This window comes from Schistocerca serialis, chromosome 4 (genome assembly GCF_023864345.2).
Source record: "Schistocerca serialis cubense isolate TAMUIC-IGC-003099 chromosome 4, iqSchSeri2.2, whole genome shotgun sequence".
NCBI classification, from domain to species: domain Eukaryota; kingdom Metazoa; phylum Arthropoda; class Insecta; order Orthoptera; family Acrididae; genus Schistocerca; species Schistocerca serialis.
In genome coordinates this window covers 304,798,605-304,818,018 of record NC_064641.1, presented here as the reverse complement: position 1 = coordinate 304,818,018, position 19,414 = coordinate 304,798,605, and the positions used below count along the sequence as shown (strand labels likewise).

The 19,414-nt window shown below is 38.5% G+C and overlaps 1 protein-coding gene across 1 annotated transcript; it reads left to right on the top strand.

Annotated features, from left to right (window-relative positions):
* Positions 1-15,931: 15,931 nt before the first annotated feature.
* Positions 15,932-19,179, top strand: LOC126474948 (uncharacterized). Its single transcript, XM_050102468.1, has 3 exons — positions 15,932-16,235; positions 16,391-16,502; positions 16,609-19,179. The coding sequence occupies exons 1-3, from the start codon at positions 16,083-16,085 to the stop codon at positions 18,798-18,800; spliced, it is 2,457 nt and encodes an 818-aa protein (XP_049958425.1). The 5' UTR covers positions 15,932-16,082; the 3' UTR covers positions 18,801-19,179.
* The last annotated feature ends 235 nt before the right edge of the window (positions 19,180-19,414 follow it).

The following is a 19,414-nucleotide window of genomic DNA, read 5'->3' as shown; positions in this document are numbered from 1 at the left end:
TCAATTTACAAATTTGTAGCGCTGAAGAATCGTGTATCTCTTGAATTTGTACTTCACATTAATATTGTCAGCTTTACAATTCAAAAGAAGTGTTCCCTTAAAAGTACCTCTAACAATTTTTCAAAGGATGGTGATCTGGAGTGACGTCCAGCCAGCCACTCGTCTTCCACCCGGTTTTATCGTCATTCCGGAAACGACAGACTCTTCAGTTCCATGTTCTTCATTCATTGATAAAGTTTTGTGACTTGAAAACTATTACAGAATGAAAACTAATGTACTGTAATCTTGTATGATTTTAGAAAACACGCCTTCTCGCGACATCCGTCAGTATTCCTTATACTTATCTGCTAAAATGTCATCCACATAAAACAAACTTTGTTCATCTCGTGCCTCCAGTTTGCACGTAGCTTCTTTTAAAAGTAGAAAAAGTGGCGACAGCAAGTGTCGATCTGCAGATACTGTTGGCATGTTGTGTAGCTTTATATAGTATTACTGACGCACAGCTTGCACGAGTGTGTCGTCTTTTGTCCCCTTTTTGATAGGAGGACGACCAGTAAGTTATTTCTAAAATGAAAATACACCTATACATATTATATTATGTCCATCGAAGACTCACATAGGCATGGTAACTAGGGTGTTGTTGAAAAATCCTTCACACCCAGTAAATACGATTGTTTCTGATTCTCACAAAAGTAAAGTAAAAAATAATGTTACCATTTTTCACCAAAATATTCCGGGTTTGAAGAATAAAGTAGATGAGCTCCTGGTTTGTTTAGATGACATTGAATCCGGTAATGTAATAGATATACTATGCCTGTCTGAGCATCACATTGTGTCTGATATGGATAAGGTAAATATCAGTGGTTATAAACTAGCTGCACATATGAGTAGAGAGAATAAGGTGAGAGGAGGAGTTGCCATATATGTCAAAAGTTATCACTGTGTAAAAAGCTTAGATGCAAAAAGGTTTTGTCTAGCACAACATATAGAAGCATGTGCCTGTCAATTTCAACTGAAGGAGGGCTCTTTTATAATTGTAACAGTATATCAGTCCCCTTCAGGAAATTTTCATTTATTCCTGGAAAAATTGGATGCTGTGTTGTGCTGTCTGTCAGATAGGGGAAAGTAAATTATTATTTGTGGGGACTTCAATGTTGATTTATTGAAAGAGTGTAATAGGAAGAATGATCTGGAAGTCTTGCTCAGTTCTTTCAATTTGACACCTGTCATTAATTTTCCTACTCAGGTAGTAAAGGACAGCAGCACATTGATAGATAACACTTTTATAGACCAAGATAAGTTTAAAAACATAAATTCTTGTCCTGTTGAGAATGACCTTTCTGATCATGGTGCTCAGCTGGTTATAGTATATGACATAGCTCCATTCAGTAATTCAAAACTACCCTCCAAAGTTGTGTGTTCAGTTAATGACTCAGCAATTAGAAATTTCAGAGAAAATCTTCTGCAGTTAGACTGGGATCAAGTGTACAAGGAATCCGATGCTAATTTAAAATATAACTTATTTCATGATACACTTGTAAGAGAATTTGAAAACTGTTTCACCAAGAAAGTAGTTAAATCTAACTATAAGAAACCATGCAAAAAACCTTGGCTTACTAAAGGAATAAAAATATCTTCTAACCACAAAAGGGAACTGTATCTAACAACAAGAAAGAGTAATGACCCAGAAACAGCCAGATATTATAAAAACTACTGTGCTACATTAAGAAAGGCTATTAAAAAGTCCAGAAGCATGTGCATCATGTCTGAGATTAATACCTCTGATAACAAAATCAAAACAATTTGGAATATTATTACAAGGGAGACAGGGCAACAAAGAGTACAGGATGATGGCATTACCATCAAAGCCAATGGAAATTTGACAAATAACAAGCCAGAAGTTGAAAACATTTTGAATAATCATTTTTTAAATGTTGTGGAGAAAATAGGATCTAAATGTTCATTAGAAGAAGCAAGGCAGTTAATGGATGAGGCCTTACCCACACCATATGGTACAATTGAAATTCCACCCACCTCTCCTTCTGAAATTAGGAAGATAAACTCTCTCAAGAATAAAAACTCACATGGAATTGATGGTACTTCCAGCAGGATAATAAAAGCTTTTTCCCAAGAGATAGGTGGGATTCTTAGCCACATATGTAATAGCTCTCTGAAGCAGGGTATTTTCCCAGATAGACTGAAGTATGCCATTGTAAACCACTGCATAAAAAAGGAGATACATCTGATGTCAACAACTACTGCCCAATCTCTCTTCTGACTGCTTTATCCAAAATTCTGGAAAAAGTAATGTATTGTAGAGTAGCTACACACCTTTGTAAAAATAAAGTTTTAACAAAATGTCAGTTTGGTTTCCAGAAAGGTTTTCCAAGGAAAATGCTATATATGCTTTCACTAATGATATATTAAATGCTCTGAGTAACCGGAAGTCACCCGTTGGGATTTTTTGTCATCTCTCAAAGGCTTTTGATTGTGTAAATCATGGAATACTGCTAGATAAGCTCAAGTACTGTGGTATGAATGGGACAGTGCTCAAATGTTTTAAATCATACCTAACTGCAAGAGTGCAGAAAGTTGAAATGAGCAGTTGGTTTAAATCATACCAAACTGTTAGAGTGCAGAAAGTTGAAATAGGCAGTCCACATAATATGCAAAAAACTGGTGATTTCTCAAACTGGGGAACAATCAAGAATGGGGTGCTGCAAGGTTTGGTCTTGGGTCCTCTGCTGTTCTTAATATATATTAATGACCTGCCATTCTATTTCAGGAGCACTGAAAGACCTGAGTCGAAACAAAGCCCCCGGAGTAGACAATATTCCATTGGAACTACTGACGGCCGTGGGAGAGCCAGTCCTGACAAAACTCTACCATCTGGTGAGGAAGATGTATGAGACAGGCGAAATACCCTCAGACTTCAAGAAGAATATAATAATTCCAATCCCAAGGAAAGCAGGTGTTGACAGATGTGAAAATTACCGAACTATCAGCTTAATAAGTCACAGCTGCAAAATACTAACACAAATTCTTTACAGACGAATGGAAAAACTAGTAGAAGCCAACCTCGAGGAAGATCAGTTTGGATTCCGTAGAAACACTGGAACACGTGAGGCAATACTGACCTTACGACTTATCTTAGAAGAAAGATTAAGGAAAGACAAACCTACGTTTCTAGCATTTGTAGACTTAGAGAAAGCTTTTGACAATGTTGACTGGAATACTCTCTTTCAAATTCTAAATTTGGCAGGGGTAAAATACAGGGAGCGAAAGGCTATTTACAATTTGTACAGAAACCAGATGGCAGTTATAAGAGTCGAGGGACATGAAAGGGAAGCAGTGGTTGGGAAGGGAGTAAGACAGGGTTGTAGCCTCTCCCCAATGTTGTTCAATCTGTATATTGAGCAAGCAGTAAAGGAAACAAAAGAAAAATTCGGAGTAGGTATTAAAATTCATGGAGAAGAAATAAAAACTTTGAGGTTCGCCGATGACATTGTAATTCTGTCAGAGACAGCAAAGGACTTGGAAGAGCAGTTGAATGGAATGGACAGTGTCTTGAAAGGAGGATATAAGATGAACATCAACAAAAGCAAAACAAGGATAATGGAATGTAGTCTAATTAAGTCGGGTGATGCTGAGGGAATTAGATTAGGAAATGAGGCACTTAAAGTAGTAAAGGAGTTTTGCTATTTGGGGAGCAAAATAACTGATGATGGTCGAAGTAGAGAGGATATAAAATGTAGGCTGGCAATGGCAAGGAAAGCGTTTCTGAAGAAGAGAAATTTGTTAACATCCAGTATTGATTTAAGTGTCAGGAAGTCATTTCTGAAAGTATTTGTATGGAGTGTAGCCATGTATGGAAGTGAAACATGGACGATAAATAGTTTGGACAAGAAGAGAATAGAAGCTTTCGAAATGTGGTGCTACAGAAGAATGCTGAAGATTAGATGGGTAGATCACATAACTAATGAGGAAGTATTGAATAGGATTGGGGAGAAGAGAAGTTTGTGGCGCAACTTGACCAGAAGAAGGGATCGGTTGGTAGGACATGTTCTGAGGCATCAAGGTATCACCAATTTAGTATTGGAGGGGAGCGTGAAGGGTAAAAATCGTAGAGGGAGACCAAGAGATGAATACACAAAGCAGATTCAGAAGGATGTAGGTTGCTGTAGGTACTGGGAGATGAAAAAGCTTGCACAGGATAGAGTAGCATGGAGAGCTGCATCAAACCAGTCTCAGGACTGAAGACCACAACAACAACAACATTCTATTTTCACGAAGATGCAGAGCTGGTACTTTTTCCCGATGATACAAGTATAGCTATCGCACTCAACAGACAAGAATTAACGGGTGAAATTGTAAACAATGTTTTTCAGAAAACCATTAAGTGGTTCTCTGCAAATGGGCTCTCATTAAACTTTAACAAAACACAGTACATACAGTTCCACACAGTAAATGGAATGACACCATTAATAAATATAGACTTAGATCAGATATCGGTAGCTAAGGTAGAATATTCAAAATTTCTAGGTTTATGCATTGATGAGGGGTTGAACTGGAAAAAAGACACTGAAGATCTGCTGAAACGTTTGAGTTCAGCTACTTATGCTATTAGGGTCATTGCAAATTTTGGCGATATACGAGTACATCTCAGTAAATTAGCTTACAACACCTATTTTCATTCTCTGCTTTCGTATGGCATCATATTCTGGGGTAACTCATCATTGAATAAAAGAGTGTTCATTGCACAAGAGCGAGTAATCAGAATAATTACTGGATCTCATCCAAGATCATCCTGCAAACACTTATTTAAAGAGCTAGAGATCTTCACTGTAGCCTCACAATATATATATATATATATATATATATATATATATATATATATATATATTCACTTATGAAATTTGTTATTAACAATCTGAACAAATTCAAAAGTAATAGCAGTGTGCACGGCTGCAACACTAGGAGAAAGGATGATCTTCACTACTCAGGGTTAAATGTAACTTTGGCACAGAAGGGGGTAAATTATGCTGCCACAAAAGTCTTTGGTCGCTTACCTAATAGCATCAAAAGTCTGACAGACAGCCATATAGCATTTAAAAGGAAATTAAAGGAATTTCTTAATGACAACTCCTTCTACTCATTAGATGAAGTTTTGGATATATTAAGTGGCTAATTTCCCCAACACCCACCACAAAAAAGTGACATGTAATATTTTGTCTAATGTAATATCTTGTATAGACACCTTTTATTAACCTGACACGTTCCACATCGTTGCGAAGTGTCGTATTCTTGATCTATGGAACAAGTAATAATCTAATATAATCTGATACCTAGCTGTTTTGTTGTAGTGAGATGGATTACCTTTCACACCACAATAGTACTCTTATTGAATACGTACACCCACATAAAAGATTATTTAAAAAAACTGGGCCCACTTGTATTATGGTTATAATGTTCCATTGGTCAATATCTTTACGTTGCATACCATCACGTTATTGTAGCATACGATATTAAATTTATGTAGATCGATTATGTTGACCTTTGAAAACATTTGAACACACACACATCGCTTTCTACTCCATTTACTGTTAATTTACAGATCGTTTTTGTTATACTAATTAAAAAATCTTCTTAAGGGTCCTGAAAGATTCTCTTCTTTTCAGTCTTCGCTATCATCTCGAGCTATTACTGGTGATTTTAAATCTTCAGAGCAGTCTTCATTATCACTTACTTCCTCATTTTAGCATCCATTGTCCTACCATCATTGGAGGTTATAAAGAAGTATCGAACGTCAGTCGTTTATTTGCATTTTCATCTGGAAAGTTGTCTGTGATAACTGCAACAAAAGTGAAAGCACAAAGAAGAACTTATACACTTGCATTTGCATGTGAAATAGCCGGAAAATAATGATTTTAGTCAGTCATGTCTTTACTAGCGCTAGCTATTTTGCATTCAACCGTTTCAATTTGACAATCTTTCCATTCAAATCCAGGAACTGGCGCACTGGCTCGTGGGTAGCCGGTTAGTCGAGGTTACGTATGTACTTCGCGCTTAGGCTTGAAATGGCTGCAGTGTGGCAGAGCGAATGAGAAACACCCAGTGCACACAATATAGTGAGGCCTTACCTGCATACTTTCCCTGTATGGCCCACATTCTCAAGCTAGGTCGTTTGTGGAAGCCGACATTTTACCAGCATACTTCCCTTATTAGATTAGATTAGATTAGATTTACTTTCATTCCAACTGATCCGTAGTGAGGAAACCTCCAGGATGTAGAACATGTCAGAAAAACAACAATACATGACAAATATTTACGACTGAAAAAAATAAGCTAATGTACCTTCCACAGGTCCCAAGTGGAATGACCATCACTTTTTTAATGAACACTATATGAAAGAATCATATTACAAACATTAATGCACTGAATTTAAAATAAAAAAAGTTTTTTTTATTTAGAAGGAAATGGACATGTAATATAACTACTATACTTATTTACAATGAACACATTACTGCACTGAAATGGTGCAGAAGTTAGATTGCACTTACACACACACACACACACACACACACACACACACACGTACACTTATTTACAATGAACACATTACTGCACTGAAATTGTGCAGAAGTAATATTGTACTTCTACACACACACACACACACACACACATTAAATATACAACACGAAGCCAAGTGGATGATGTTTTGTTGAGAGCACAATTACAAATAATTTAAAGATGTTTGTACTGATGGGTAGATAACAGTTGAGAGCTCACTCTCAACTAGTTTTCTTCTTCTTCCTGCATAATTTTTATGAACTGAGATTCAATATATCTCGATAGGTCGGATGCTGTAGTAGTCTAAACTCTTGGAAGGCGATTGTTGGTTTCGCCCCACTCTCATATAGTGTTAGTGAACAGATTCTCGCTTCTCCTTACACGGCATGGATCATTCGCAAAAGCTCTACGGTTGAAAAAACTCTCATATATATATAGCTTAGAACTGGCACTAGCTTCAGTAGAAAATGGATGTGTATTATTTGTGATACGCAATCCGACTCAGTAGTAGTGTTCCACTGTATTTTGTAATTTATTTTCCCTTCTACACAGATCGAGCTAACCACCACGAGCAGCAGACAGAGAGATACTGGACGCCACTACGCTTCTGGAAGTGCAAAGCGTAAAGCAAGAGATGAAAAGGAGAGAAAGACACATTCTGTTGTATCCAAAACACGTAAGCTGTCTGGCTTTTATAATGTTCAGAATGATTCTCCCGAATATACAGAAAATGAAGTACAAAATACAAAACCTGTAGTTGATTGTAAGGATGATATACTACAGTAGATTCATCAGAAAATGCACCTTTTTCCGATGTAGTTACGTTTTCTACAAGTGGTACAGCAATTGAACAGACAGCAAGTTTCCCTGTTCAGCCATATCATCTCCAAGCCAAACGAACTGAAAAGCATAGGAAGTCCTATCAGCCCAGAGACCTCGTCTTCAATAGAAACAGAAGTCGAAAAAATGTTACAGGCTTCTGATGTTACTGCATCTTGTTCAAGTGGAACTCAAAGTGAAAGTAAAATGTGTTCTAATGGTATTGGTGAGTGGCCAAATAACTTTGACAGAGATTATTGGATTATGAAAGGAATTAGCAAAGTTCAGCATACGAACAGTTGTTTTTTGTCTTCAAGAAAATATATGAGAAGGATAATAAGCCAAGATTCTGTACAAAATCGTTTTTCACATATAAACATAAACTAACGAATAAAATTTACATTAGATGTTGGCTGTGCTATTCAGAAAGCAAAGTGTGACTGTTCTATTTTGTTTGCAAAGTGGCAGATTCTGACAGCTGGCCACGGTTTTCGAAACACGGATTATATGACTGAAAGAATACAAATATTTTGCTGAAGAGACATGAAGAAAGCAGTTCGTCTTCGCTCAGAAAAGCGATAATTTCCCTGTTAGTTCTAAAAAAGCGAGTATGCATGTATCGATTCACAACTTGTAAGCCAAATTGAGAGCGAACAAAAGTATTGGACAACACTCATAGAACGAATTGTGACAGTTATAAGTTTTTTAGCTGAGCGAGGGCTATCATTTCGAGGTAGTGAGGAAATTGTTGATTCATCCCAGAATGGAAATTATTTAAGGTTGTTAGAAGTACTAGCCAAATTTGATGTGTTTCTGTCCCAATGTATACATATTCATGCGAATAAAAGAAAGCGACATCCGTTGTATGTGTCAAAATAAATGTGTGAGGAATTTATCCATCTAATTGCATCATCCATACTAAATCATATTATTTGCGACATTAAGAGATTCAAATACTATTCAGTCTCACTGGATTCTACTCCTGATATATCTCATGTAGATAAATTGACCCTGATTGTGCGCTATGTCCTACCACAAAGACGAGTGGAAAGATTTGTGAAGTTTTTGGATATGGAAGGACATACTACTGAACAACTCTCCCAAAACTTACTATCTTTTTTAATAGAGAATGGCATTAATATCAAAGACTGTCATGGGGAAAGCTATGAGAATGTCAATAATATGAGTGACAGGTACACCGGCTTAGAAGCACTAATTAAAGATATAAATAAGTATGCTGAATATATTCCCTGTTTTTCACATTCGCTAAATTTGGTCATTAAGTGTGCTGCAGAACCTTGTACAGAAGCAACCATTTTCTTTGACTTCCTTGAAAACCTCTATACATTTTTTCCACTCCTGTCTATCGATGGCGCCTTCTTTTGAAAGCACTGAAAAATGATAGCTCTAAAATTCCGATTTTAAACAGGACATCGGACACTAAGTGGTCGGTCAGAGCGGATGCTAAAAAGGCGCTTTTATTAGGTTTTCATTCGATAAAACAAGTTTTGAATGACATATCTAGTAATATGCATCAAAAGATAGATGCCACAATCAGGCTTATGGACTGGTTTAGAAAATGGGTAAGTTGGAAACAGGAATAATGTGTGCCGTATGTTACACAATCCTAGAATGCTTGGAAGCGACTAGCGTTTTGCTGCAGTCATCTGATCAAGATCTGAGCACCGGATATGCATTTTATAAATCCTTACATGAATGTATCCAGGCAATGAGGTTCAAATTTTCATAAATTGAGGCAAAAGCCAAATCCATGACTAGCTGTGAAGAATATCAGCAACAAACTTCGAGACGACACAAGTGAAATACCAAGTACGATCATTTTAGTGGTTCAACTACACTCAATGAAGTTGCAGAAAATCAAACACCTGGAGAACATTTTGAATTTCAGCTGTTCATTGTGATAATTGACACTGTACTGGCTGCATTAGCCAAACGTATGGAAGAATAGCATAACCTGACTGATGCTTTTGGAATATTATGGGACTCTGAATCTCTTACAGCAGAAGAGATCTTGAAAAGAACTCCCAGTATCATGAATGTTTACGCAGATGATTTAGAAGAGTCGCTAGGCAATGAGCTGCTGAAAATGAATATCGCTGCCATTGACAGAAAATAGATCAAAGCTTTGGAACCACAAATTTATAAATTTTTCATTGCAAATTCGTTAAGATAGTGTTTTCCAAATGTAGAAATAGCCTTACGCATTTACTTATCTTTAATGATCACTAACTGCAGTGGAGAACCTTCTTCTTCAACGATAAATCGCAGTAAAAATGAATTAAGAAATACGATGGGTCAGGGACGTATAAATGACTTCAGTATAATGAACACTGAATACAATTTGCTCAGGCATTGATCTATCTTGTATTATTTCTAAATTTGCCGAAATTAAATCGAGAAAAGTTTATTTGTCACAATCTTGTTTTATTTTATATCCTAAATCATATAACCTAAACAAACCAGAATGTGCTTCAGACCCCGCATTTGCTTAATCGGCACTGTCTACTGGTCGACATCAGAGCCAACGCCGTGCTGAATGAATAAACTCTCCATCATCAACATACTGCTTCCGGTGCAGTGCATACTTTGTTGGGCCAAACAGACAGACAGAAATCCGAAGGCACAAGATCCGGGCTACAGAGTGGAGGAGGAGGAGGAATGATCCAATGAAGTTCTATGAGCTTCTCTTGGGTGTGCAGACTTGTTTGAGGCCTTGCATTGTCATGGAGAAGGAGGACTTCGTTTGTATTTTTGTGGCAGTGAACATGCTGAAGTCGTTTCTTCAGTTTCCTAAAAGTAGCACAATACACTCAGAGTTGATAGTTGCACCATGAGAGAGGACATCAAAAAGAATAACCCCTTTGGAGTCCCAGAAGACCATTGCCATAACTTTACCGAGCTGAGTGTGCAGCTTTGAAGTTTTTCTTGTATCACAGTTCCAGATTCACGCCACCTTGTTGCGGTTATGACAGACGCCTCGCCCAACGACTCCCAGTGCTTTTGGTCACTGCCAGGTCTGTGAAGACATTCGGCAAGCGCCTATGAATATCTATGCTTATCTGGTTTTACGTCAAATGATACTCAATGACAGCTCTTTGTTTGGAAAGCAACTTCGTTACAAACGCTATTTTGAAGGCTACGTATAGCGCTGCCACCTATTGAAACATCACAGAACCATAGAGGCTGAAATGAGAACATTCCATGATGCCCCAGAACAAATTCAGCATTTTTCAACCGAAACTCGACGAGAAAAAAAGTGTTGCATTGATGAAGTAGCTAGAAGCTGAAGCCCACAGACTTAGGAAATTAGGGAAATATAGGCAAGCAAAATAGAATTATGGTTGAACCAACAGTTGGGCTTATACAGTAACACAGTGAACTTGCCATTTCCCAACAACCTCCAAAGCTCTGCATAAGCGTCAATTTGACAAACTTAGAGCTCACAGCAGGTCAGCAGGACGTGGCAGTGTGTGGTGTGAGACGTGTCGGCCACTGCTCAGAAGTCATACTTTTTATTGTTAGATGAGGAGCCATAGTCCAATGTCCTTTTATTCCATTTTATTTTGTGAATGCAATTGTCTTGGTAGACGCTTTAGCATTTTAGAATCATAAGTGAAGTTTTACAACCTGATGATACGAACATTGTCTCTTGAAACCCGTTTTGAGTTGTGCATAGGCCAAAAATTTCGGTTGAGTTGTAACAATTATTACTGTATATGTTTGTCACATACCACATTCCGAGGATTTGCTGTCTAAGTCGGCTGACAGTCAATATTTTTCAAACCAGACCTCAGAGATAGTTATTTACTGTTGCCATTGGATGTTGAGTCTCGATAGAGTTTGGTATGAAATATTCCTTTCTGGATGTACCAGTTTAATAGTGTGCTCTTTGAGATAGCTTCAGCTCCAGCAATATTCCATTGTTTCCTTGAGCAACTTATCAAAGACGTTCCATGCTTCATTAATTATTTGAATGATGTTTGGGCAATTGGTTCCACAACACAACATTTAAAAAAATTGTAGGCAGTTTTTCGACGACTGCCAGACAAGCGGCTACATTGGAACTTTGAGAAAAGCAATTTTTTGCTCCTAGAATGCAGTAGTTAGGATAAGTGTTAAGTAAGGGTAGTATCATATGAACAACAATAGAAAATTTGCCTGTTTGTAAAAACATTAGGGAGTTACAGTCGTTTTTGGAGAAGGTAAATTACCATGCTAAATTCATTCCAAGGGCTGCTCTTCTTTGTCATCCATTAAATCGGCCTCGCAGGAAAGTAGTGAAGTTTGTGTAGTTGGAGTCATCTTACTCCCAGAAACTGAAGCGAGATCTCTGCTCCACTCCATGTTTGGCCATGTTCGAATCCTGCCTCGGGCATGGATGTGTGTGATGTCCTTAGGTTAGTTAGGTTTAAGTAGTTCTAAGTTCTAGGGGACTGATGACCTCAGAGGTTTAGTCCCATAGTGCTCAGAGCCATTTGAACCGCCCGCATCTCGTGGTCGTGCGGTAGCGTTCTCGCTTCCCACGCCCGGGTTCCCGGGTTCGATTCCCGGCGGGGTCAGGGATTTTCTCTGCCTCGTGATGGCTGGGTGTTGTGTGCTGTCCTTAGGTTAGTTAGGTTTAAGTAGTTCTAAGTTCTAGGGGACTGATGACCATAGATGTTAAGTCCCATAGTGCTCAGAGCCATTTGAACCATTTGAACCATTTGAACCATTTGGCCATGTTCACACCCAGTAAGCATTTGATTCTGGCCATTGCGGTGTCCCAATACAGAACTACTGTCATGCTCTCTCATAGAAATCTGGATGGCTTGGAACAACCTAATGTGTTCACCTCTAACACCTTGTTAGCAGTACAGACAAGTTACTTGCACAGTGTTACTCTCACATTGAGAAGGAGGCTCTCAGGATCATAAATGCAGTAAACAAATTTGTGTTTTCTTTTATGGCACTAATTCCCGCCTCCTTATGTAGCATAATCCACTCATCTCACTGTTTGTTTCCCTGTCAAAGTTCCTGGAGAGAACAGCGTACTATTTACAGCATTGAGGCTTCTTTTTGAGTAATTATTTCTGACATTCACGAAAGGCCCACATCACAGCACACGAATGTGGACGTAATGTCACAATTTGATTTCGATAAACAAAAGGCAACCTGTTTTGTGCTGGACTAGAACCTTCAGGATACACTCAACGAATTTCTTTTGCAGCATGAGAACTTGAGGGAGCTATGAATGAGGATCTACTCTCATATTAATTACAGTAATTATAGTTTTTCAGTAAGGATAGGCAGAACATTAACCTGAGATGTCAGACCCAGTGCTCCGGACGTATTTCAAACTTCACTATAGGCTGAACATTCTAGAAAATGTCCTACTGCTAGCTACAGAAGATGAAAATTGTCCCGTACTTATTTCCACCATCACTGCGACAATGCATTCTGTAGAAGCCATATGCATCCCATTTATGGATGTCATGCATGAAAGTGTTCTTCCAGTGACACCTCTATTGACAGCAATTAATTGCACCATTGCACCATCAAGTACACAATCCATGCCTGTCTAGTAAGCACTCATAATCAGGCAGTCCTACTGTGAAATGCTTGTCCATAGCCCATGTCACAGCACCAACTCGATCAGGTACAAGTGGACTTTGTCAATCTCTTTTTAAGGGCCATGTGGCTATTAGTGAGAACTGCCTTATTTAATATCCGAAATTTTGCTAGGTTCTCCTTCACGACATTGCATGCTAAATTAGAGGCCTTAACTGACATTTCTGCAGTAATGGGTTGGTAGCATGCCCTAGTCTCAGACAATGTTTGCCAGGATGTGTCTGAGGAATTGGAAGTGTTTTGCCACTGAAATGTAATTCAGCACCTGACCACCGCTTCGTTCCATCTGACGTCAAATGCAGAGGTTGAATGATTAGTCAGGACATGCCAATCACTGCTAAAGACAAGAGTCTCGACGGTACCAGGTGAGGATGCTCCGTCCAGTGTCTTGGCGTTTTACCAAACAACTCCAGTCAATAGGTACAGTCTGGCTGCGATGCTGAAGGGCCATCAGGCATGTGGTCACTTTGCCCTATTGTATATGGTGTTGTGCACACCTGGCCTGAGGGCTGAGTCACAGTATCAGCAAGGTTCTGGGCATTCTCATTTTGGTGGGTACCAGGGTGGATGCAAGACTTGTAGTGGGACATTGGGGGGCACCAACATTATGTAGTTGTAGTAGGTCGGTATACCTGATACGCCACGCTAACTAGCCATGTCTGTGACAAATAGAGCAATAGATGCTGCAGATCAGACAGACTGGAGACATTTGCAGATGTGTAAAGGATCAATCAACCCTTGCTTCAAGCACTGAATGTCACCTACAGATGTTCCCACTGCCTGTGCACTGCAGAGAAGGGAGGGGGGGGGTATCTAATGGAGGTGGTGTTTTTCACTCCATCGTCGCCGCTACAGCCAGCAGAGCTCCTCCCCTCCCCCCCCCCCCGCCCCCCGCCAGCTGTTCTTGGTATTTTTGATTACCAGTCTCTGACGGACCATCAGCCTGCGACCACCACAACCGTTGCCCATAACGCCCTGGTGGAGAGTGCCGAGGCAGGGAGATTGCTGTCACCTCTTATCCACTGATCAGTGACTCCAGCACAGATATGCACAAATTAGAGGCCTACATGTCTCTTAAAGGTGGAAGGGATTTGGTGACTCAAGTAAGTCACATGAACTGCTATTCATAATCGAGAGTTGGTGCTGTTTGCAATCCACTGTAAGCAACGTGAGTGTTGCAGTGCCTCTGGAGTTATGGATTTCTTTATTCAACCACACGAACTCCGAAATTAGTCACACATTAGAGCAAGCCCCTATCTCCTTACTTGGTATATGTTCGCCTTGTGTACACACTAAATTTTTTGCACTGTCACACGCTTACAGTTTCTGTGTTTGCCCTAACAGTGCCTTCAGACTCTCTGCTAGCTGGTTATATTGACACCTGGTGTCAGTCATAAGCACCATGCGTCATTGTACTCTGCATTCATTCCAACCATTTTTCTGCATCATCTCACTATGCAAGATATAATCAATATTTATATACACAAACCATTTGCATAATTATGTATATGCTGATGATGGAATATATAACACACAGTTGTGTGTAAATCAATTTGAATTTGGAGAATAATGTAGCTTAAAAAGTGAAGTGTCTTGAAAATTACAAGGATTATCACTTTCAGGTGTATGGCCCCTTTGTGGAAGAACATTCTCAGAAGACACATCCAAGTCGTCAGAGTACATTTGCAATGTGTCATGATAAACAAAAGCACAAAATCCACTACTATAAGATGCCAACTGCGTCCAAACTATTTTCTCAAGAAACGATGACATTGTCGTCCTGTCCCATTATGTTCCACTGACAACCTGTGTGAATGCCACCATTCGAAACGAACTGTGGAATATTTTGACGTTCCACTGCGTTCTGTGAAAATATGAATAGACCCCAATATTTCGTAACTAACTAATACCGTCAATTTAAGATCGAATCACACTGGACATTACGGAATGCAATAACAAAACATCCTAAAATGCATTTGAAATAGCAGTATTCGCACAGAACATCGCGGGATCGGAATGGATCGTCGTCATGAACACTTCAGAGCAGGAAGGAGTAGATGTTGACAAATTAACCTATTCTCGCGATGCACGTTAATGTTACAGTAACTGATTTTTGTGATTTTGGATCTTTTTAAACTTTATTTTATTGTTCGTATCGTATTCATGATACACAGCAAAGTTTCTTAGAGGACTATTATTCCACGAAAGAGGGACAAAAAAGGTCTAGGAAAAGAAAGACCTAAGTCCACTTTTTCAGTTTTTTGAGTTTTCGCCCGTATATGAAATTGTGGAACAGACCCAATATTTCCTACTATAGCAAATGGGAACAAACGCTGTCTCATACTGTAAATGAGCATTGAAAAGAGGCTGTAGAAGGAAAGAAAGAGAGCAGTTCATATGAAACAGGGAAACAGAAAGATTAGTCCTTTAAGTGCTGAACTATATTTGCATTCACTTTTGTTTCTGTGAGAAAAAGACTTTCAGCATTCTCATTGCATGAACCAGGCTAGATTGTAATACCAAGTGATTACCAAGCAACCACTCACGTTCAGAAATGAAGTCTTGTTTGAGAAATTACTTGTAACTTCACCAACCATTAAATGAACTGAAATCTGTGGACATACATATTGCATGACTTGGAAAACCAGGAGTCCCACCTTTATACCACTTACTGTTCTGGGATGTTGTCATGACAGCTCTTCTTTTAGACTACAGTGGATACACGCTTAAGCACGAAAATACTCTTTACTTACAAAGTTCTTCTTCTGCAAGGTCCTTATCACATGATTCAGATAACTGTTTCACTGCTTGAGGCGATTTATTTCTTGTTTTGTATGTTTACCTCACACAAAATATACAACTTTCTCTTGCTATGAAGGACTGTCGTGAGGTGATGCAACGCCACCTAGGAACAAGGCCTCACATCGTGAGTCTAAGGAGCCTGTGACGTCACCGGTAGGGGTCTGAGAAGCTAGGTACCGACTACCGACACACGTGATTCGTAGCGTTTCCATATTGTACTTTGTGCTGTTCGTGAGTTGTTATTTGATCTATACTCAGTTACGATGCCCCGAAGGTGTTGTATGCCGAATTGCAGGGGCAATTACGATAATGGACCTAAAGTCAGTGTATTTTATTTTCCATCTGACGAGAATTTAAGACGAAAATGGTTATCGGCTGTTCACAGACAAGACTGGACACCGAGTAAGCACTCTGTTGTAAGTATCAGTGTATTTGTTTGGTTAGTGTGTCGTAGTTACTTGAAATGTAGTACAGCTAAACAAAATACAGTAAACAGAAGAACGTATTTATAATCTCATACCTCATTAATTTTCGTTATATGTTTTAAAGAGAACTGTATGCTTGTTTTTAGATATGTGAACCGCATTTCAACAAGGACGATATTTTAAACAGTACCAGCATGTATGACCCGAAAACTGGTATACTCTTGACAGCACCGTTGGATCGTCGACGCTTGAGAAAAGGTGAGTTACGAAACACGCTCTTAGTAAAGTACAGTGGCATAAGAACTATCTTTATTTCACTTACATGCTGTGAGATCGGTTTCATACTTCGTTATTAATTTTTCAGATGCAATCCCATCGAAGTTGCCTGGATGTCCATCTTACTTGTCGAGTCATCAAATTGCAGTACGAGAGGATCCAGAAATTCGTAGGGGGCGTTTAGAAAATCGTGCTCTTCAAATTGCTATCCAAGAAAGTGTGGACACACATGCGAAAATGATTGATGCGATATCGTTCGATAGTTTAGAACAAATGAAAACAAAGTTGAGTGAATGTGAAAAGCACAGTGACTGGGTAGTGATAAACAAATCTGACAGTGTGAGCCTAGTGTTACTAAAGCATAATCCTTACCCAAGAATTTTTTGCCACGTAGTTATAAGCAGTGGTTTATTACTCAGTGTCTTCAATAATGATATTGAAGTGAAATGTATTGGAAACATGAAATTTCCCATGAAAGTAAACAACATACAGGTGGTAAGTGATGTTCTTAAGAACATTTATCTTCTGTATAATAGTTCTGAGGCTCCTGTAGATAACATTTTGTCTTTAATTGACCAGTTATTGCAAAATTTTTTAGAAAAGTTACCAGGAAACGAAACTAAAATTACATTTTTGAAGGAACAGATTTCATTTTTGAAGTGCAGAAGTTCAACTCAATTTAGGTATGATACTAACTCTATGATAATGTGGTCATTAGTACATTCTATAAGCCCACATGCTTACAAATTTTTGAGGAACACTGACAGTTTTTCTATGCCTAGTCCTAACACCCTTTCAAGGCTTTGTAGTAAACTCTCAACAAATCCTGTCATTGAGCAACAGGGTCATCAGTTTATGAGCTACATCACAAATAAAGTAGGTACTTTATCCTCAGATGATAAAACTGTGCTCCTGTTGATGGATGAAATTCATCTGAAGTCTCAGCTTGATTACAAAGCTGGAAATGTTGTAGGATGTGCCTTTAACACTGAAAAATTTTTGTGTGCAACCAGCGCCTATGTTTTTATGGTTCAGAGCATGGAATCACCTTACAAGGATGTGGTATCTGTTCTGCCAGTTCATACTATTCAGGGTGATGTTCTGTTCTCTTACATTAAAGCAGTCATTGTTAAATTAGAAGCAATTGGATTTGAGGTGGTTGGTATAGTAGCAGACAATAATGCAATTAATAAGAAAGCAATGTCTAAGTTTTCTACTCCTCCAGATGTGAAAATAAAGTATGATCACCCTGTACAGTCTTCTCCAAATCGCCCATTGTATTATTTTGTGGACACTGTCCATATTTTGAAATGTATCCGCAATAACTGGTTTAACCAAAAGGAGCAGATCTTGTGTTTTCCTGACTTCAGTGACAGTTTGAAGGGAGGTTTGTCTTCTGTTGGAGCACTGAAAGAATTGCACTTGATAGAAAAAGATGAACTATTGCAATATGGCAGTTCCTTAACCTTGAAGTCTCTATTTCCTAACTCAATTGAGCGCCAAAATGTCAAGTTAGTGTTGCGTATTTTCAGTGATACGACAGTTGTTGCTTTGGACACATTTGGTTCAAAGAAAGCAATTAGCAACTGGGAAAGTACTGCAACATTCATAAAAATAATAAATCGTTGGTGGGATATTGTAAATGTGAAAACATTACTCAAGGGGCAGAGGTTAAGAAATATTTTCCAAGAACCTGTGACTAGTAAATCCCGTCACATACAAGAATTCTTACAGTGCTTCATCTCATGGTTATGTTCTTGGGAAGAGTGTAGTGATGAAAGAAAACTTACTCGGGAGACACATAGCGCTTTGAAACACACAACTGCTGCTTTGATAGACTTCAGTGACTACTGGCTTTCTGAGAAAAACAGATCATATTTGCTGTTAGGAAAAGTACAGACAGACAGTTTAGAAGACAGGTTCAGCAAATACCGCCAGCTATGTGGGGGAAATTATCATGTTTCTCTAAGACAAGTTTTTGAAACTGAACAAAAACTAAGGGCACAGTCTATGTTTTCCCTTGTGCTTCGGTCGAAAGTAGTTGGGGATGTTGTTATTAAGACCACTGATGTTTTTTCTACTCATGCTGAAATTCTGGGATTAAAAGAAACATCAATACCAGAATTTTTAAATGTAGCAGTAGATGAAAATGATGTTGATGGAATAGATGAGAAAACTTGGCCACTGTTGCATTACATAGCAGGTTACTGCTCAAACCAAGCTATTGAAAAAAAAAACATTGTGAATATTGTAAGGTATTCCTTACTACAGATGAAATGAAGCAGAGTGGTGATGATTTGATTATGGTAAAAGACAGAGGAGGGTTGACATATCCTGCAGATGATGTAGTAGTGTGTGTGACATATGTCTATTTAACTCGACAGAAAATTCTGAAAGACCAGGAAATTTTATGTTTAGAACAGGCAAATCAGATAAATGTACTTGTGAAGGTAGCATCCCACAATATTCCCAGCAATCTTTTTTATGGGTTTCACTGTAAAAATAAACACCCAATTGATTCAGTCATGAATTGCATACTGTTTTGCTGTGCAAATGTTTTGCTAAACAATTACACCAAGAGGAGAAATGATGAAACTACTGTTAAAAATGTAACTGTGTACAAAAGATTGAAAAAATGTTAAATTATACTGTTTGGGGCCTTGGGAAGATGATGTGAAATAAATGTTTATTTCTATTTTCTGTTTTTATTTCATGCACAGTATCCCATACATCTTGTTGGTAAATGTTATGTATTCTGCTCTCTTCGATATGGTGCAGCCGTAAACATGAGGCTTTGCTACAGATTACTTTGTTACCACAAATTCTCTGTGAAACCCCAATCTCAGAGAATAAGGGGAATAGTCTTTTCTGTTCATCAGTAAATATATAATTAA

Coding starts and splice junctions, on each gene's coding strand:
- LOC126474948 (XM_050102468.1), top strand. CDS start 16,083: ATGCCCCGAAGGTGTTGTATGCCGAATTGCAGGGGCAATTACGATAAT. Junction 16,236..16,390: donor CACCGAGTAAGCACTCTGTT/GTAAGTATCAGT, acceptor GCTTGTTTTTAG/ATATGTGAACCGCATTTCAA. Junction 16,503..16,608: donor TCGTCGACGCTTGAGAAAAG/GTGAGTTACGAA, acceptor TTAATTTTTCAG/ATGCAATCCCATCGAAGTTG.